Genomic DNA, 22500 nt, shown 5'->3' with positions numbered 1-22500 from the left:
ATTTCATTGCGGCCGCTGCTGTGTGGTAAATAAACTTGTAGCGGGTGCAGGAGCGTGTGGGGCGTCTCAGTGCAGCCTGTGCGCTCATTTGAAACCCGCGGAGACTCTACGGCGCATCACAAACACACACGCTCCCTACGCACGGCTCGTCTGCGACAGCGTGTGCCCTCGTGTACCAGCGTGCATCACAGGGCAGGTTCAACTTCCTAAACATCCTACCTGTCCACCTGCCTCACGTCAGCACGCCCCTCGCCTTTTTCACGCTCTCGCTCCTTCCCTGCGTACAGCCAACACAAGCCCTCCACAGTGCGGCTGATTAGAAGAGCAAGACCAAAACGTGGAGCAAAAACAGCCTAATTTGTGTTCCAGTGTTGGCACAAAGCAGGTCTACAGCATAGAGCGGATCTACAGAACAGACCTACTGCCACATTTGGCTGAAGTTTGTCTAACAAAAGTGACAAATGCATCTGTGTTTGTCACGATGTGCGTTTGGTTTGGTAACGTGCAGAGGCTGGTAAATATCACTGCAAAACCACAAAAAGAATGAAACTCCAGTTTGGAACTTTAAAAAACAGGTTTAAAAAATCTTCCTTCACTTTTTTCACAGTTTTGTGTAAAGTGTCAGAGGAAGTTCTCTTAAAGAAGAGGTTCTCAAACTGTGGGGGAGGGTCCAGAAAAGGGCCACAGAGTTTTCAGTGCAGTTTGTTTGACTTTGTATCAGGTCGATCATTTTGACTTGGTCATTTTGTAAGAAGCTCACATGATGAAAAAGTGTGAACACCTCTGATCTAGATCCACATCAGCTGTTTGACATGATCATGTGTTTAATGCAGATTTGTACAAATCTCACAGAAACAAAACTTAAAACCACATGACTCATTTACATAAAGTAAGAAGAGAAAAGAAAAAAAACGCTCTTGTGAATGTGGTTCAGTTTGTGTGGACTCACAGTGAATATGAGTGTTCTCTCTGTGTCAGAGGGGTGTTCTCTCTGTGACAGAGGGGTGTTCTCTCTGTGTGTTCAGAGGGGTGTTCTCTCTGTGTCAGATGTTCTCTCTGTGACAGAGGGGTGTTCTCTCTGTGTCAGAGGGGTGTTCTCTCTGTGACAGAGGGGTGTTCTCTCTGTGTGTCTCTCTGTGTCTCTCTGTGTCAGAGGGGTGTTCTCTCTGTGTCAGAGGGGTGTTCTCTCTGTGTGTCTCTCTGTGAGAGGGTGTTCTCTCTGTGTCAGAGGGGTGTTCTCTCTGTGTCAGAGGGGTGTTCTCTCTGTGTCAGAGGGGGTGTTCAGAGGGGTGTTCTCTCTGTTCTGTGTGTCAGAGGGGTGTTCTCTCTGTGTGTTCAGAGGGGTGTTCTCTCTGTGTCAGAGGGGTGTTCTCTCTGTGTGAGGGGTGTTCTCTCTGTGTTCTCTCTGTGTCAGAGGGGTGTTCTCTCTGTGTGAGGGGTGTTCTCTCTGTGACAGAGGGGTGTTCTCTCTGTGTGTTCAGAGGGGTGTTCTCTCTGTGTCAGAGGGGTGTTCCTCTGTGAGAGGGGTGTTCTCTCTGTGTCAGAGGGGTGTTCTCTCTGTGTGTGTTCTCTCTGTGTGAGAGGGGTGTTCTCTCTGTGTGAGAGGGTTTCTCTCTGTGAGAGGGGTGTTCTCTCTGTGTCAGAGGGTGTGTGACAGAGGGGTGTGTCAGAGGGGTGTTCTCTCTGTGTCAGAGGGGTGTTCTCTCTGTGTCAGAGGGGTGTTCTCTCTCTGTGTCAGAGGGGTGTTCTCTCTGTGTCAGAGGGGTGTTCTCTCTGTGTCACAGAGGTCTCTCTGTGTCAGAGGGGTGTTCTCTCTGTGTCAGAGGGGTGTTCTCTCTGTGAGAGGGGTGTTTCTCTCTGTGACAGAGGGGTGTTCTCTCTGTGTGTGTCAGAGGGGTGTTCTCTCTGTGTCAGAGGGGTCTCTCTGTGTCAGAGGGGTGTTCTCTCTGTGTCAGAGGGGTGTTCTCTCAGAGGGGTGTGTGTGTTCAGAGGGGTGTTCTCTCTGTGACAGAGGGGTGTCAGAGGGGTGTTCTCTCTGTGTCAGAGGGGTGTTCTCTCTGTGAGAGGGGTGTTCAGAGGGGTGTTCTCTCTGTGTCAGAGGGGTGTTCTCTCTGTGTGTTCTCTCTGTGAGAGGGGTGTTCTGTGGTGGTGAGAGGGGTGTTCTCTCTGTGTCTGTGTTTTCTCTGTGTCTGTTTATGTTCACTGATGTTCTCTCTGTGAGCGAGAACAAGAATGAAACTGAGTTGTTTGCAGAAGCGACGTGTTTGTCTCAACATAAAAACAGATTTTATAATAAATCAACTCCCACAGAAACAGTAAAGTTAGAGATGAAAAATGAGATTAACACGATTAAAAAACATAACGAGCTAAATATGACTGAAATTAATTCATCACAATTAACGTGATAATTTGACACACCTAGAGTGTGTGACCCCTGTGTGACCCCTGTGTGACCCCTGTGTGACCCCTGACCCCTGACCCCCGTGTGACCCTCAGAGCAGATCGCTGACACACTCTTCCCGTTTCGTCTCAGCTCCGTTGAAACAGGTGAAACGCCGACGCAGCAGAATTCTGCTCTCACACAGAAAACACTCTGTTCCACCTTGTGATGTCATCGTGTGCTGATACAGGAAGTGCTCCGGTGTGTTTTTATATTTATCTGTGCACAGTTACGTCCAACACATTTTGAGTTGTTCATAAATACTTCTACTATCTCTACTCAACGAAAACGACCACTGCATGACATCACGAGGTGGAACAGAGTGTCTGGAGTTTTGGAGATGAAACAGTAAAAGTGCAAGAGTGTAAAAGTTCTAAAGTTTAAAAATGTAAACATTTTAAAGTGTAAAAGTTTTAAAATGTAAAAGTGTAAAAAGTGTAAAAAGTGTAAAAAGTGTAAAAAGTGTAAAAAGTGTAAAAGTGTAAAAGTGAATGTTCCCCTCGTGTCAGATTGAGTCGACTGTTGTTTGCTGAAGCTGAACTTATTTTAAGAAGAAAAAGCCACTTCCTGTGAGCGCTCGGCCTCACCACTAAATCTAAACATGGACATAAACCCAGAACACACACTTCACACAAGGCCCCGACACACGAGGCCCCGACACACGAGGCCCCGACACACGAGGCCCCGACACACGCCCACGTTCTGTGATCCCACATGTTACAGATAAAACAGACGATATATTTAGTGACGTAAACGTTCAGTTTGGCTCCAGTGGATTTTAAACAGTTTTATTGGTGATATTTTATTGTTCTTCTGTGTTTTTACGTCACATTTAAAGTCTGGAGCTCAGAACAAAGACGTTTTTACACCTCGTCTGTAAACAAAGTAAAACACCTCTGTGTGTGCGTCTGTCATTAATGTAAATGTGGATCATTCACACAGTGCAGGTCCAGTCACACGTGCACACACTAGACTCACTTCACACTAGAACAGAGTGTTTATGTGGAGCTGCAGCAGCGCGGCGACGTCACATCCTCCATGTTCACCCCAGACACTTCCTCCAGCTCCTCCAGTGGGACCTGAGGTGTTCCCAGTCCAGTCCAGAGACATGGTCCCTCCAGTGTGTCCTGGGTCTCCTCCTCCTCCTGCTGGGACATGAACACCTCCTGAGGGACACGTCCAGGAGACGTCAGAACAGACGTCCTCACTGTTTTTATGGACAGAGGTTCTGGGGTCGGAGGGTCTGAGGACCACAGGATCATCTCTGCTTCATCAGACCAGGACCTGCAGCTCTGGGGCCGTTTGACCCGAGTGTGAAGCGTCTGGATGAAGATCGGCTCCTCCAAGTCCGAGGTCGAGGTTCTGGACCGGAAAAAGTCGTTTTGTCGTCTCCGGGCGAGTGGAGAGTCTCTGCCTCAAGTGGACGAGTTCAAGTGTCGCGGTTTTGTTCTCGAGTGAGACTGACAGGTGGACAGGTGCGGCGTGGGCAGATTGACAGGTGGACAGGTGCAGCGTGGGCAGACTGACAGGTGGACAGGTGCAGTGTGGGCAGATTGACAGGTGGACAGGTGCGGCGTGGGCAGACTGACAGGTGGACAGGTGCAGTGTGGGCAGACTGACAGGTGGACAGGTGCGGCGTGGGCAGACTGACAGGTGGACAGGTGCAGGCGTGGGCAGACAGGTGACAGGGACAGGTGCAGTGGCAGGCAGGTGGACAGGTGCAGTGTGGGCAGATTGACAGGTGACAGTGTGGCAGTGGACAGATTGACAGGTGGACAGGTGCGGCGTGGGCAGATTGACAGGTGGACAGGTGCAGTGGGCGGCAGTGATGCGGTTGTGGTGAAGAGGAGCTGATGTCCCTCCCCTCACCTCTGGTCATGACTCGAGCTCTGGTCATGACTCGAGCTCTGGACATGACTCGAGCTCTGGTCATGACTCGAGCTCTGGTCATGACTCGAGCTCTGGACATGACTCGAGCTCTGGTCATGACTCGAGCTCTGGTCATGACTCGAGCTCTGGACATGACTCGAGCTCTGGACATGTCTCGAGCTCTGGTCATGACTCGAGCTCTGGTCACAACCTGAAGGACCAGATCCATGCGTCTTGTACGACGACATTCATGAGTCTGTGAACTGGATTAAAGGACAGAGTCACACACACACAAACACACACACACACAGAGTCACACACACACACACACACACACAGAGTCACACACACACACACACACACACACAGAGTCACACACACACACACACACACACACAGAGTCACACACACACACACACACAGAGTCACACACACACACACACACACACACACACACACACACACACACACACACACACACACACACACACACACACACACACACACACACACACACACACACACACACACACACACACACACACAGAGTCACACACACACACACACACACACAGTCACACACACACACACACACACACACACAGAGTCACACACACACACACACACACACACACAGAGTCACACACACACACACACACACACACAGAGTCACACACACACACACACACACAGAGTCACACACACACACACACACACACACACACAGAGTCACACACACACACACACACAGAGTCACACACACACACACACAGAGTCACACACACACACACACACACACACACACACACACACAGTCACACACACACACAGAGTCACACACACAGAGTCACACACACACACACACACACAGAGTCACACACACACAGAGTCACACACACACACACACAGACACACACACACACACACACACAGAGTCACACACACACACACACACACAGAGTCACACACACACACACACACAGAGTCACACACACACACACACACACACACACACACACACAGAGTCACACACACACACACACACACACACACAGAGTCACACACACACAGTCACACACACACACACAGAGTCACACACACACACAGAGTCACACACACACACACACACACACAGAGTCACACACACACACACAGTCACACACACACACACACACACAGAGTCACACACACACACACACACACACACACACAGAGTCACACACACACACACACACACACACACACACAGTCACACACACACACACACACACAGAGTCACACACACACACACACACACACACACACACACACAGAGACACAGTGGGCCTCTGTTCTGAGTCTGTGAGGACGTCTTTCTGTGGACGACAGAGCAGGAGGGATGAGCTCAGGAGGAGGAGGAGGAGATGAAGAGGAGGAGGAGGAGCCGGATGCTGGTGTGTGTGAGCAGAACGTGACCAGACTCACAGGTGGAAGAGACGGAGCGAGAGGACGTTTCACACCGGACCTCGAACCGTTCATCCAGACTCAGCCGTAAACGAACCCGAGCTCCTCTCAAACTCTTCTCCTCACACGTTTCTCCATGTTCTTCTGCAGCCGCTTCCTCTCGCGGTTCCTCTCGCGGTTCCTCTCGCGGTTCCTCTCGCGGTTCCTCTCGCGGTTCCTCTCGCGGGTTCCTCTCGCGGGTTCCTCTCGCGGTTCCTCTCGCGGTTCCTCTCGCGGTTCCTCTCGCGGTTCCTCTCGCGGTTCCTCTCGCGTCGTGTTTGGAGAGATTCATGTTGGAATAAACTTTAATCTTATTTTCAAGACTCCATTTTGCAGATCTGCTCCCATTTTATTTTTGAAGAGTTTTGGATTTGGGCTTTTATTCTGAAAAGCTCCACACACACACACATGCACACACACTCTGTCTATACACACATGGACACACACACACTCTGTCCACACACACACTGAACATTCCTCAAACCTGTGTGAAAGTCCGACCACAAACACACAAGAGACGAGAGACGATAATGAATCTGAAATGAAGCTCCCTGAAGATCTGGAGTCAGGTCATGTGTCATGTGCAGTCAGGTCCATGTGCAGTCAGGTCCATGTGAGGATGTGTGGCGGCTTCAGAAGAACATCTCAGACCAAACTGAGGCTCCCCCTGACCTGGTGAATGTGAGCGTCACAGACGTGAGACTCACCTGGGCGTAGTCGCGCTCGAGCGCCGCTCGCTTCTGACTGAACGTCCTGAACACAAGGAAAGAAAATCAATCAAATGAGTCAAATCGAGAGGCTCCAGAAAAGAAAAGTCGTGTGTGAGATGTTCTTGTACTCGGGTTTTGGACTCTGGACACTAAACTAAACTCCCTCCTGAAGCTTTTCTCCGCCTCTGAGGCTGTGGGGTGATGATTGACAGTCTCCAGACGCCAGAGTCTGAGCTCCTCATGTAATAAACCTGGTCTAAACCTGGTCTAAACCTGGTCTAAACCTGGTCTAAACCTGGTCTAAACCTGGTCTAAACTGTTAGTCCAACCTGATGATCCAAACGTCGTGTTGTAGTTGATCATAAATCATTTTCTGTTTCAGAATCAGGAGGAGACAGTGTGTCTGGTGTTGTGTGACTCTTTAAAGTGACAGTTCACACGTCACACTGTGTGAACTGTTCACACGTCACACTGTGTGAACTGTTCTGAACAGTTCACACGTCACCAGAACCGTTTGTTCAGCCACAGTTTGGTCCAAAACATCTCAAAGCTCCTGCACACGGTCCCTGTCACACACACCCCATAAACTGTACAACAACTCAGCCTCACGTCACAGATAATACTCCCTACAACTGTTCCAGAGTCCGAGTCCGAGTCCGAGTCGTGACCAGAGTCTCACCTCAGGTCGTCCAGGAGGTCACAGTCGCTCTGGTGTTTGATCTGCAGACGGTTCATCTGCTCCACGTGAACGTGCTTCAACTCCTGAGTCACCCGCACCTGCACACAGACAGGTGCACACAGACAGGTGCACACACGTTAGACAGGTGCACACAGACAGGTGCACACAGACAGACAGGTGCACACAGACAGGTGCACACACGTGAGACAGGTGCACACAGACAGGTGCACACAGACAGGTGCACACAGACAGGTGCACACAGACAGGTGCACACACGTTAGACAGGTGCACACAGACAGGTGCACACAGACAGGTGCACACACGTTAGACAGGTGCACACAGACAGACAGGTGCACACAGACAGACAGGTGCACACAGACAGGACAGGTGCACACACAGACAGGACAGGTGCGCACACAGACAGGACAGGTGCACACACAGACAGGACAGGTGCGCACACAGACAGGACAGGTGCGCACACAGACAGGACAGGTGCGCACACAGACAGGACAGGTGCGCACACAGACAGGACAGGTGCGCACACAGACAGGACAGGTGCGCACACAGACAGGACAGGTGCAGGGATCGTTGGGGAGTTGCAGATCCACACCTCGATACAAAAGCCTCGATACGATTGTGGATTTCGACTTTTCCGAAAATTCTAAGATTTTCAGAGCAACTTGTGGTTCGGAAAATACAGCACGTTTCTCGATACGATAGATTTCAAATCAATTTAATACGATTCAGTAAAAAACAAATATCATATCTTTATTAAACCACTAAACTTGTGCAGAGTAGAGCTCGACCGATATGGATTTTGTTGTGGCCGATATGATACCGATATAATGTGAGTTGGAGCTGCCGATATAATCGCTACTTAGTGATGTAAAAATTCACTGTAAATCTTGAATTATTAAAAAAAAACTTCGGTTTGGCTCTGGTGGATTTTAAACTGGGTTTATTCAAGAAACATTTATTGTTCTTCTGCCTCTTTACATGAAATGTCACAGGACTAAAGCAGGACTGAACCAGGTCTGGTACACAGAGGAATACAGCCATATTTAGATATTTTTGCACACTCCTAGTGAATATGGACACACTTCATGCTCCATCAACTCACAGATAATACTCCCTACAACTGTACAACTCATCTGTATGTAACAGATAATACTCCCTACTACTGTACAAAAAAAAATACATTAAATAAAAACAAATTAAATTAAATAAAAACAAATAAAATAAAAATAAATAAAGTTAAAACAAAACAAATAAAATACAAATAAATAAAATAAAAACAAATACAATTAAATAAAAACTAATAAAATAAAAACAAATAAATAAAATAAAAACAAATAAAATAAAATAAAAATAAATAAAGTTAAAACAAATCAATTAAAACAAAAATAAATAAAATTAAATTAAAACAAATAAAATAAAATAAATTAAAATCAAAACAAACCAAACCCCAGGATCATGTGTCGTGGTTCATGTGAACGTTTAAAGCAGGCATGTCCAAACTATGGCCCGGGGGCCAAATGCGGCCCTCAGACAAGTTTTTCTTGGCCCTCAGACTTCCAGGTGAACTGGCCCAAACGACCTTGCATCAATTGAAAAATTATTTTTTACTGCAAGTTTTTTGAAAATCTACCTTGATAAAGCCAATATTTAATATTTAGTGTTTGGTTTTAAGGATCTTAGCATGAATAAAGTCTGATGGTTCATTCTAACATGTTAAACATGCACATATTTCAATTATTCCCTGTAGTGAGCATCAGTCTACGGCCCTCGATCGGCCTCTGCTTCATCTGTGTTTAGATATGTGGCCCTTGATGAAAAAAGTTTGGACACCCCTGGTTTAAAGAGTTTGGCAGCCGCAGGGACAGAGCCACAAACTGGAGCCACAGTGGATGGAGCTGGACTCGTGCCCGTGTTCACTTCCTGTTCGGAGCGCGTCGTGCCCGTGTTCACTTCCTGTTCGGAGCGCGTTTATCCGTCTGCGTTTACATTTATGAGAGTGTTTGTGGAGTTTATCAGAGACATAAACGGAGCCGAGGGCAAAGTCCAGACTCACTCCAACCGTAAAAGTGTAATAAACGAGTAATAAACGCTTAAGTAACACGAGTAATAAACGCTTATGTAAGACCGGCCGTCGCTCTTCATCTGCCGCCGCCAACGCCAACACCAACACCTCCAACACCAACACCAACACCTCCAACGCCAACGCCAACACCAACGCCAACACCAACACCAACGCCTCCAACACCAACACCAACGCCTCCAACACCAACGCCTCCAACGCCAACACCAACGCCTCCAACACCAACACCAACACCTCCAACACCAACACCACGCCTCCAACACCAACACCAACGCCTCCAACGCCAACACCTCCAACACCAACACCAACACCTCCAACGCCAACACCAACACCTCCAACACCAACACCTCCAACACCAACACCAACACCCAACACCAACACCCAACACCAACACAACGCCTCCAACACCATCACCAACGCCTCCAACGCCAACACCTCCAACACCAACACCAACACCTTCCAACACCAACACCTCCAACACCAACAAACACCAACCACCTCCAACACCAACACACCAACACCTCCAACACCAACACCAACGCCTCCAACACCAACACCAACACCTCCAACACCAACACCCAACGCCTCCAACACCAACACAACGCCTCCAACGCCAACACCAACTCCAACACCAACGCAAACACCAACACCTCCAACACCAACACCTCCAACACCAACACCTGCCAACACCAACACCCAACACCTCCAACACCAACAACACCTCCAACACCAACAACACCAACGCCTCCAACACCAACACCAACACCTCCAACACCAACACCTCCAACACCAACACCAAACGCCTCCAACACCAACCACCAACACCTCCAACACCAACACCAACGCCTCCAACACCAACACCTCCAACACCAACACCAACACCTCCAACACCAACACCAACGCCTCCAACACCAACGCCTCCAACGCCAACACCTCCAACACCAACCAACACCAACACCACCAACAACCAACACCAACCCTCCAACACCAACACCTCCAACGCCAACGCCTCCAACACCAACGCCAACACCAACACCAACGCCTCCAACGCCAACACCTCCAATGCCAACACCAACACCTCCAACGCCAACACCAACACCAACGCCTCCAACGCCAACGCCTCCAACGCCAACGCCTCCAACACCAACGCAAACACCAACACCAACGCCTCCAACGCCAACACCAACGGCCTCCAACGCCAACACCAACGCCTCCAACGCCAACGCCAACACCAACAAACACCAACACCTCCAACACCAAGCCTCCAACCCAACACCAACACCAACGCCTCCAACGCCAACACCAACACAACACCAACACCAACACCTCCACAACACCCAACGCCTCCAACGCCAACACCAACGCCAACCCAACACCAACACCTCCAACACCAACACCAACGCCTCCAACGCCAACACCAACGCCATCCAACGCCAACACCCCAACACCAACACCAACACCTCCAACACCAACACCTCCAACACCCAAACACCAACGCCTCCAACACCAACACCAACACCTCCAACACCAACACCAACACCTCCAACGCCAACACCAACACCAACACCAACGCCTCCAACGCCAACGCCAACCCAACGCCAACGCCAACGCCAACCAACGCCAACACCAACGCCAACAACGCCAACACCAACGCCTCCAACAACGCCAACACCAACACCAAACACCTCCAACGCCAACACCTCCAACGCCAACCACCAACACCTCCAACCCAACGCCAACACCTCCAACACCAACAACCAACGCCAAACCTCCAACACCAACACCAACGCCAACCAACGCCAACGCCTCCAACGCCAACGCCAACGCCTCCAACGCCAACACCAACGCCCAACACCCAACGCCCCCTCCAACACCAACACCAAACGCCTCCAACGCCAACACCAACGCCAACGCCTCCAACACCAACACCAACGCCAACACCAACACCAACGCCTCCAACGCCAACACCACCAACGCCTCCAACGCCTCCAACGCCAACACCAACGCCTCCAACGCCAACACCTCCAACACCAACACCAACACCTCCAACACCAACACCTCCAACGCCAACACCAACGCCAACACCAACGCCAACACCTCCAACGCCAACACCTCCAACAACCAACACCAACACCAACACCTCCAACACCACCAACACCTCCAACGCCAACACCCAACGCCAACCAACACCTCCAACACCAACACCTCCAACACCAACACCTCCAACACCAACACCCAACACCAACACCTCCAAACACCAAACACCAACACCTCAACGCCACACCTCCAACGCCAACACCTCCAACACCAACACCAACACCTCCAACACCAACACCAACACCTCCACGCCAACACCTCCAACGCCAACACCTCCAACGCCAACACCCCCAACGCCAACACCTCCAACACCAACACCAACACCAACACCAACGCCAACACCTCCAACGCCAACACCTCCAACACACCAACACCTCCAACACCAACACCAACACCTCCAACGCCAACACCTCCAACACCAAACACCTCCAACACCAACACCAAACAACTCCAACGCCAACACCTCCAACGCCAACGCCAACACCAACGCCAACACCAACACCAACGCCTCCAACGCCAACACCAACGCCTCCAACGCCAACACCTCCAACGCCAACACCAACACCTCCAACACCAACGCCTCCAACACCAACGCCAACGCCAACACCAACGCCTCCAACACCATCACCAACGCCAACGACACAAACACCAACACCCAACGCCAACACCTCCAACGCCAACACCTCCAACGCCAACACCAACGCCAACACCTCCCAACGCCAACACCTCCAACGCCAACCCTCCAACGCCAACACCAACGCCCCAACACCAACACCAACGCCAACGACACAAACACCAACACCTCCAACGGTCTGCGTGTGTACGGTCTGCGTGTGTACGGTCTGCGTGTGTACGGTTGTTGTTGTTGTTGTCGTGTCATTTCTGTTTTTTTGTTCGTTGCGACAGTTTGGACTTTTGTCGTTTCAGGAACTTTCCCAACGTGTCGTCATCAAACACACAAACACACACACACACACACACACACACACACACACACACACACACACACACACACACACACACACACACACACACACACACACACACACACACACACACACACACACACACACAAACACACACACACACACACACACACACACACACACACACACACACACACACACACACACACACACACACACACACACACCCCCACACACACACACACACACACACACACACACACACACACACACACACACACACACACACACACACACACACACACACACACACACACACACACACACACACACACACACACACACACACACACACACACACACAAACACAAAGTCACAAAAGTTCCACTGTTACACAAAACGGACGACGCCTGGGAACTTCACGTCAAGATCTAAAACTGAAAAACTCACAAACATTTAAATCCTCAAAACAGAAAATGTCAAATGTGTCGCACAAACGAGTTTCCTTCAACCAAAAAACAAACAAACAACAACAAACTGAAGCTGGAACGAAACTATTTAGAAAATGATTTAGTTAATATGACTAAGTTTAAGCCAGGAAACCAGGTCTAAACCAGGACTAAACCAGGACTAAACCAGGTCTAAACTAAACCAGGTCTAAACCAGGACTAAACCAGGTCTAAACCAGGTCTAAACCAGGACTAAACCAGGTCTAAACCAGGAAACCAGGTAAAACCAGGACTAAACCAGGTCTAAACCAGGTCTAAACCAGGTCTAAACCAAGGACTAAACCAGGTCTAAACCAGGACTAAACCAGGAAACCAGGTAAACCAGGTCTAAACCAGGACTAAACCAGGTCTAAACCAGGACTAAACCAGGACTAAACCAGGACTAAACCAGGTCTAAACCAGGACTAAACCACTAAACGGACTAAACCAGGTCTAAACCTAAACCAGGACTAAAACCAGGACTAAACCAGGAGGTCTAAACCAGGACTAAACCAGGACTAAACCAGGTCTAAACCAGGTCTAAACCAGGACTAAACCAGGTCTAAACCAGGACTAAACCAGGACTAAACCAGGTCTAAACCAGGTCTAAACCAGGTCTAAACCAGGACTAAACCAGGAAACCAGGTCTAAACCAGGTCTAAACCAGGTCTAAACCAGGTCTAAACCAGGACTAAACCAGGACTAAACCAGGTCTAAACCAGGTCTAAACCAGGACTAAACCAGGTCTAAACCAGGTCTAAACCAGGTCTAAACCAGGACTAAACCAGGTCTAAACAAAGGACTCTAAACCAGGTCTAAACCAGGTCTAAACCAGGTCTAAACCACCTAAACTAAACCAGGACTAAACCAGTTCTAAACCAGTTTAATCTGTTGACAGTAACATTAAATTGAAGCAGAAATAGTTTTTTGTTTTGTTTTTGAAAAATCATAAAACAAAAAACACAAGGACAGAAACTCGTCAGATTCTGACACGAGAACGACACAAAGTCACATGATCTTTTACGATTTTCACTGTTTTGTTTCTTCCTCTCGGACTCGGACAGTTCGTCCTCGGTCCTCGGTCCTCGGTCCTCGGTCCTCGGTCCTCGGTCCTCGGTCGGTCCTCGGTCCTCGGTCCTCGGTCCTCGGTCCTCGCGGTGGTAACAGTTTGTGCTCTGGACCAGACTTTCTGAAACTCGATCCCACATAAACATTTTTTCGCGCAGAGTCGGACGCAGCTTCGCTTTTCCCGTTATTCCCCAAACTCTGCCGGGACCAGACTCACAAACGGACCCTTCTCCTGCCCCCCGACACCACAGTCCCCACAAATCTGCCTCCTACTCCCGATAAGTCCTGGTTTAGACCTGGTTTAGTCCTGGTTTAGACCTGGTTTAGACCTGGTTTAGACCTGGTTTAGACCTGGTTTAGTCCTGGTTTAGTCCTGGTTTAGATCAGATTGGTCCAAAACAGGGACATCTTGGACATTTCTTGCCTAAACTGGGACATATCAGTGTTTTTGTGTAAATCCGCGGGGACACGGGGACACAGACTCGGGACTGGGACGGTCCCGGGGACACGGGGACGCGTCTGGACTCGAAACAAAACAAAGTCTGTTCTCACGATGAGCGTTTCCAACTCGAACTCTTTCTTCTTCTTCTTCTTCTTCTTCTTGTTTTTGTTTTAAACCAACTGTTGCTGAACGCGCAGTTTGTCTCGGGACGTTTCAGCGTCAGAACTGCGCACGAGACTCACGAAAGACAAAAGTTCCGCGTGTGCGAGTGAAAAAAGTGCGTGAAAGTGGTGAAAAGTGCGCAGTGGTGCGGGGGAAAAGGTGTTAAAGCGGCGTTATTCGGAACAGAGGGAACAGACAAAAGCGTCCGAGTCCGAGTCCGAGTCCGAGGACACGGACACGGACACGGGGCACGGACACGGGGCACGGACACGGCGGCGGAGGGACACGTACCTTTCTCGGCGGCGGCTGCATCTTCAGTTCAGAACATGAAAACAAAACACAAAAGAGTTTAAAGGAAGTGTCCCGAAGTGCGTGGACGCGTGCGGGGCGCGTGCGGGGGCGGCGCGCGGCGGTGCGGGCCCGGGGACAGCAGCTTTAACTCGGCTCCGGGGCCATGGCGCGTCCGGGTCCGGGGTCCGGGGTCCGGGGGTCTGCGGCGAGCGCGGTCCCGACGCACGGCCCCGGGGAGCGGGCACGAGCACGCAGCGGGGACGAGCACGGAGCGAGTGCGTCAAGACGGCGCGGGGAACACGGCCACATCCGGTCCACGCAGCCGCACTTCCGCTACAAAATAAAGTTGTTTTGTTTTAGTTTTTAATATGACAAATGCACAGTTGTAGGGAGTATTATCTGTGACATAAGAGTGAGTTGTACAGTTGTAGGGAGTATTATCTGTCACATAAGAGTGAGTTGTTGTACAGTTGTCCATCCATCCATTTTCTTCTGCTTGTCCGGGGTCGGGTCGCGGGGGCATCAGTCTGAGGAGGGACTCCCAGTCTTCCCTCTCCACACACACGTCCTCCAGCTCCTCCAGGGGGACCCCGAGGTGTTCCCAGGCCAGACCAGAGACATAGTCCCTCCAGTGTGTCCTGGGTCTTCCCCGGGGCCTCCTCCCGGTGGGACATGAACACCTCCTGAGGGAGACGCCCAGGAGGCATCCGGAACAGATGCCCGAGCCTCAACTGGCTCCTCTCCACGTGGAGGAGCAGCGGCTCTACTCCGAGCTCCTCCCGTGTGACTGAGCTCCTCACCCTGTCTCTAAGGGAGACGCCCAGCCACCCTGCGGAGGAAACTCATTTCGAGCGCTTGTATCCGCGATCTCGTCCTGTCGGTCACTACCCAGAGCTCATGACCAGAGGTGAGAGGAGGAACGAAGACTGACCGGTAAATCGAGAGCTTTGCCTTTCAGCTCAGCTCCTCTTCACCACAACGACCGATACAGCGACCGCATCACTGCGACGCTGCACCTGACCGCCTGTCAATCCTGCACCGATCCACCTGTCAATCTCACGTTCCGTCCTTCCCTCACTCGTGAACAAGACCCCGAGATACTTGAACTCCTCCACTTGAGGCAGAGACTCTCCACCCACCCGGAGAGGGCAAGACACCTTTTTCCGGTCGAGAACCATGGCCTCAGACTTAGAAGAGCTGATCTTCATCCCAGCCGCTTCACACTCGGGTCAAACCGCCCAGTGCTGCAGGTCCTGGTTCAATGAAGCCAACAGAACAACATCGTCTGCATCAACAGCAGAGATGAGATCCTGTGGTCCCCAAACCGGACCCCCTCCAGCCCCTGACTGCGCCTAGAAATTCTGTCCATAAACACAATGAACAGAACCGGTGACAGGTGCAGCCCTGGCGGAGTCCAACATGCACCGGGAACAGGTCTGACTTACTGCCGGCAATGAACACAGCTCCTGCTCCGGTCATACAGGGACCGGACAGCCCTTAGCAAAGGGCCCCGGACCCCATACTCCCAGAGCACCCCCCACAGGACACCACGAGGGACACGGTCGAATGCCTTCTCCAGATCCACAAAACACATGTGGACTGGTTGGGCAAACTCCCATGAACCTCGAGCACCGATGGAGAGTGTAGAGCTGGTCCAGTGTTCCACGGCCAGGACGAAAACCACACTGCTCCTTCTGAATCCGAGGTTCGACTATCGGCCGGATTCTCCTCTCCAGTCCCTGGCATAGACCTTACCGGGAAGGCTGAGAAGTGTGATCCCCCTATAGTTGGAACACACCCTCCGGTCCCCCTTCTTATACAGAGGGACCACCACCCCGGTTTGCCAGTCCAGAGGTACTGTCCCCGACCGCCACACGATGTTGAAGAGGCGTGTCAGCCAAGACCCACAACATCCAGAGACTTCAGGTACTCAGGACGGATCTCATCCAACCCCGGAGCCTTGTCACCAAGGAGCTTTAACCACCTCAGTGACTTCAGCCAGGGTGATGGATGAGTCCACCTCTGGGTCCCCAGCCTCGGCCTCCTCCTCGGAAGACGTGACGGTGGGATTGAGGAGATCCTCAAAGTTTCCCTTCCACCACCGGACAACGTCCCCAGTCGAGGTCAGCAGCTCTCCCCCCGCACTGTAAACAGTGTTGGTGAAGAACTTCTTCCCCCTCCTGAGGCGCCGGACGGTTTGACAGAATCTCTTTGAGGCCGTCCGATAGTCCTTCTCCATGGCCTCCCCGAACTCCTCCCAGCTCCGAGTTTTTGCCTCCGCGACCACACGGGCTGCAGCACGCTTGGCCCGCCGGTACCCGTCAGCTGCCTCAGGAGTCCCCCGAGCCAGCAAGGCCCGATAGGACTCCTTCTTCAGCTTGACAGCATCCCTTACTTCTGGTGTCCACCACCGGGTTCTGGGGTTGCCGCCGTGACAGGCACCACAGACCTTACGCCCCACAGCTCCAAGCAGCTGCATTGACAATAGAGGCCGAGAATGAAGCCCACTCGGACTCCATATCTCCAGCCTCCCCCGGAATCCGGGAGAAGTCCTCCCGGAGGTGCGAGTTGAAGGTCCCTCTGACAGAGGCTCCGCCAGACGTTCCCAACAGACCCTCACTACACGCTTGGGCCTGCCAGGTCTTTCCGGCTTCCTCCTCCGCCAGCGAACCCAACTCACAACCAGGTGGTGATCAGTTGACAGCTCAGCCCCTCTTCACCCGAGTGTCCAAGACACGCGGCCGGAGATCAGATGACACGACTACAAAGTCGATCATCGACCTCCGGCCTAGGGTGTCCTGGTGCCACGTGCACTTATGGACCTTGTGCTCGAACATGGTGTTTGTTATGGACAAACTGTGACTAGCACAGAAGTCCAATAACAAAACACCACTCGGGTTCAGATCAGGGAGGCCGTTCCTCCCAATCACCCCTCTCCAAGTGTCACTGCAGGTTGTACATTTGTAGGGAGTATTATCTGTGACATAAGAGTGAGTTGTACAGTTGTAGGGAGTATTATCTGTGACATAAGAGTGAGTTGTACAGTTGTAGGGAGTATTATCTGTGACATAAGAGTGAGTTGTAGCACAGTTGTAGGGAGTATTATCTGTGACATAAGAGTGAGTTGTAGTACAGTTGTAGGGAGTATTATCTGTGACATAAGTGCGAGTTGTTGGGATTTTTTTTCAACCATTTTCATAATTTTCTGAAAAACAAAACAAAAAGTTACGTTGCGTTTAAACAAAGAGACTTGTGGTTGAAAATATCGCGACAAACCGTCGTTTTATTGTGAGACTTTTGACGATACGATATCGTGACGTTTCAGTTTTTGTCACATCCTCGTGGATCCAGAGCAGCGCTGAAAAACCCAGACTCTCCGTCCTCCTTTATCCTTTGTAATATTTACAGAAAATCAGACGTCTACACTTTATTCTGAAACGTAACTTTGATGGAAACAAACTGTAAATGAAATGAAGTCGGGTTCGTCCTCATGAAACCAGCCGCCCTCGTGTCCACGTGGACCCGAGGGCCAAAGACGGGGCCAAAAACACCAAGTCTGGGCTCAGAATGAAAACTCAACCTTTTGTTCCACGAGACCCACAGACTGTTCCAGAAACGAGGACGCGGCGGACGGACGAGGACGCGCTGTCTGGACCGTCACATGTTTGATCTTTTTCTCATTACAGGCACTTAAAGCCGCACTGTGGAACTTCTCTGGTGGAGGGTCCGTCAAACGCTTTTCTATCTCCACCGAGACCAAACCAGACGCACTTCCAGGTCAGATCTGTGGAGAGGCGAGCCCGCTCACAGTCACATTTTTGACTCTAAAACCAAACAGCAAAAAAGTTTGTCCAGAATGTAAAATGTAAACACTTAAATCTGTCAGAAAATGATTTAAAATTAGAAAAATGATGTGTCGAAGTAGAAGATCATTTTATCTGAGAATAATCGAGCTCTAGACGAGATTGAAGCGTCTGAGCTCAGAGTTCATGAGCTGGAAATAAAACTAAAATCAAAGTATCAAACAAATCTGTGTCACTGAATCTAAAAACAGTGAAGTGTTTCAGGAAAAACTCTGGGAAATAAATTGTCGCTTCTTTTAAACATTTGTGGCCTAAATTTAAGATTTTCTGACGAGTTGAGTCATGGAAGAAATAAATGTGACAATTTTTAAGATTCTGCAACCAATTCAGAACAAGTGAGTCGATAATAAATCTGAAAACAAGATGAAGAACCTGATAGAAGTTTTTAAATCTTGGCCTGATCAGAGACTTTTGGAATCTCCCCTATGATCCGTCTCAGATTTGGCTGAAATTTATTTTTTTTATTTCTAAAATCACCAAATGAATCTCAAATTTTCGCTCAGTCCCTTGAGTCATTTCTGAGTTTTGGCCCATTGAATTTCTGGGGCCATGTTCACTTTTTCTGAAGCTTTAATTTATAAACATGTTTGAGCTTCTCTGTCAGGAGGAAAAGTCCCTAAACTCCTCCAAAAATGACCCACGAGACTCATTTTCAAAAATTCTGTTTGAAATGAAGGAAGTTAATAGTCGATGTTTTTATGACTTTAAACTCATCAGAATCTGACAAAGTTTCTCTGGTAAAAAAAATTTGATCAAATCTAACTGTGTCACATGAGGAACCGAGGAGCCAAAGAAGGAGCCAAAAAGATCAAACCTGGACTGAGACTCTCCACCGTCCACATGAAAACTCAGAAATGTTCATTCTCTCAAATATTCAGGTTCAACAGTTATTTTGTAAAGATCTGCTTGGAGGAAATATTCGATCTTGGACCTCAAAAAAAAAAAAAAATTAATTAAAATAAAAATGTGAGTGGCTTTTTCGGCCCACAGCGCCTCCCTTAACAAAGATACTCAACATTTGACATGGATGTTCTGGATGTTGTGGATGTTCTGGATGTTGTGGATGTTGTGGATGTTGTGGATGTTGTGGATGTTGTGGATGTTGTGGATGTTGTGGATGTTGTGGATGTTCTGGATGTTCTGGATGTTGTGGATGTTGTGGATGTTGTGGATGTTGTATGGGATGTTCTGGATGTTCTGGATGTTGTGGATGTTCTGGATGTTGTGGATGTTGTGGATGTTCTGGATGTTCTGGATGTTGTGGATGTTGTGGATGTTCTGGATGTTGTGGATGTTGTGGATGTTGTGGATGTTGTGGATGTTCTGGATGTTCTGGATGTTGTGGATGTTCTGGATGTTCTGGATGTTCTGGATGTTGTGGATGTTGTGGATGTTCTGGATGTTGTGGATGTTGTGGATGTTCTGGATGTTGTGGATGTTGTGGATGTTCTGGATGTTGTGGATGTTGTGGATGTTGTGGATGTTCTGGATGTTGTGGATGTTGTGGATGTTCTGGATGTTCTGTGATGTTCTGGATGTTGTGATGTTCTGGATGATGTTGTGGATGTTCTGGATGTTCTGGATGTTCTGGATGTTCTGGATGTTGTTGGTTCTGGATGTTCTGGATGTTCTGGATGTTGTGGATGTTGTGGATGTTCTGGATGTTGTGGATGTTGTGGATGTTGTGGATGTTGTGGATGTTCTGGATGTTGTGGATGTTGTGGATGTTCTGGATGTTGTGGATGTTGTGGATGTTGTGGATGTTGTGGATGTTGTGGATGTTCTGGATGTTGTGGATGTTCTGGATGTTGTGGATGTTGTGGATGTTCTGGATGTTGTGGATGTTGTGGATGTTCTGGATGTTTGTGTTGGATTTCTGGATGTTTGTATGATGTTGTGATGTTGTGGATGTTGTGGATGTTCTGGATGTTCTGGATGTTGTGGATGTTGTGGATGTTGTGGATGTTGTGGATGTTCTGGATGTTCTGGATGTTGTGGATGTTCTGGATGTTCTGGATGTTCTGGATGTTCTGGATGTTCTGGATGTTCTGCAGCGTCTCACAGCTCGTTTGGAGAGACCAGTGAGCAGAACATTACAGTATCTAACCTACTGGAGACAAACACATGGATAAGTTTCTCCAAGTCTGATTTAGACAATAAACCTTTGATTTTTGCTATGTTTTTTAGATGGTAAAAGGCTGCAGATGTTATTGATTTGATGTGGCTGTTAAAGTTCAGATTTCTTGCCTGATTTGAAGGTTTTAGAGCGAGAGACTGGAGGTGATGTTGACACTGTCCCTTTGTTTCTGTGGATCAAACACTAGGACTTCAGTCTTGTCAGAGTTTAGCTGGAGAAAGTGTTTAAAGGGTTTAAAGTGTTGAATTGTTTTAAGCCGAGTCAAGATTCTTCAAGTGTTCAAACGTTTCTCGAGCTCCAGAGTGAAGATGAAGTGAAGGTTTTGATGTTGTCACAAGGTGGAGCTGAGCGTCTGGACCTTTGGACTGGTGTAATATTTGACCCTTTAACCGTGTGATTCTGTTTATATTTGAACAGATTTGTGTGTGAGGAGAAAACAAAGTGTGTTAGAGTTTAACATTAACACAGTTAAACATTTAGACTTTTACATAACAGTGTCTGTCTGCGTCACACTCACCAGAGCTTTAAACACACGACGATTTAAACACAGGACGATTTAAACACGCGACGATTTAAAAACACACGACGATTTAAACACACGACGATTTAAACACAGGACGATTTAAACACGCGACGATTTAAAAACACGAATTAAACACACGACGATTTAAACACACGACGATTTAAACACACGACGATTTAAACACACGACGATTTAAACACACGACGATTTAAACATGCGACGATTTAAAACACGACGATTTAAACACACGACGATTTAAACATGCGACGATTTAAAAACACGACGATTTAAACACGCGACGATTTAAACACGCGACGATTTAAACACGCGACGATTTAAACACACGACGATTTAAACACACGACAATTTAAACACACGATTTAAACACACGAGGATTTAAACACACGACGATTTAAACACACGACGATTTAAACACACGAGGATTTAAACACACGACGATTTAAACACGCGACGATTTAAACACGCGACGATTTAAACACGCGACGATTTAAACACGCGACGATTTAAACACGCGAGGATTTAAACACGCGAGGATTTAAACACGATTTAAACACGCGATTTAAACACGCGACGATTAAACACGCGATTTAAACACGCGATTTAAACACGCGACGATTTAAACACGCGACGATTTAAACACGCGACGATTTAAACACGCGACGATTTAAACACACGACGATTTAAACACACGACGATTTAAACACGCGACGATTTAAAAACACGACGATTTAAAAACACACTTCAGTCACTTCTTTATTTCTTTTGCTTGTTTTCCAGATTGTGTTATTCTGATTATTCAGATTATTATGATCAGAGTCACTCGTCTCTTCAGTCACTTTAGATTAAAAGGCAGATTAACGGAGATTTTAAGAATATTTTTTATTTGATTTTATTTTGACTAAAACCAGGACTAAACCGGTTCCAGCTCGTGATCTTGTGTTCAGTCGAGATCAGCGACTCCAGGACTGAAATGTTCTAGATGATTCTAGTGAAGGTGTGTGGAGTTTAAAAACACAGTGGAGCACTTCCTGTATCACCACATGATGACATCACCAGGTGGAACAGAGAAGAAGAAGAACTGGTGTTAAATGTGCAGGTTTGTGTTAAACGTGTGAATGAAACAAAACACGAGTCGAGGAAACAACAGCAAAAACTGAAGAGATAAAATTTCAAGATAAAATATTTATTTGAACACAAAGTGTTT

General features: G+C 48.7%; 2 protein-coding genes across 2 annotated transcripts in view; one reads left to right on the top strand and one right to left on the bottom strand.

Annotated features, from left to right (window-relative positions):
• The window catches only part of LOC110172203 (F-BAR and double SH3 domains protein 2-like), a 49649-nt gene extending 34666 nt beyond the window's left edge, over window positions 1-14983 (bottom strand). The window contains exons 1-3 of the mRNA XM_055148293.1: window positions 14753-14983; window positions 7181-7278; window positions 6499-6544 (exon numbers count right to left, since the gene is read on the bottom strand). Coding sequence (XP_055004268.1) covers window positions 6499-6544; window positions 7181-7278; window positions 14753-14773 — 165 coding nt within the window. The 5' untranslated portion in view covers window positions 14774-14983. The remainder of the gene's footprint in view (window positions 1-6498; window positions 6545-7180; window positions 7279-14752) is intronic.
• The window catches only part of foxred1 (FAD-dependent oxidoreductase domain containing 1), a 22990-nt gene continuing 15405 nt past the window's right edge, over window positions 14916-22500 (top strand). Inside the window, exon 1 of the mRNA XM_055148292.1 lies at window positions 14916-15023. Coding sequence (XP_055004267.1) covers window positions 14916-15023 — 108 coding nt within the window. The remainder of the gene's footprint in view (window positions 15024-22500) is intronic.

The sequence above is a fragment of the Boleophthalmus pectinirostris genome, unplaced genomic scaffold (genome assembly GCF_026225935.1).
Source record: "Boleophthalmus pectinirostris isolate CB_2022bp ecotype Guang Dong unplaced genomic scaffold, ASM2622593v1 HiC_scaffold_12, whole genome shotgun sequence".
Taxonomy (NCBI): domain Eukaryota; kingdom Metazoa; phylum Chordata; class Actinopteri; order Gobiiformes; family Gobiidae; genus Boleophthalmus; species Boleophthalmus pectinirostris.
Note: the sequence above shows the minus strand (reverse complement) of the source record. Positions and strands in the feature narration are given on the sequence as shown.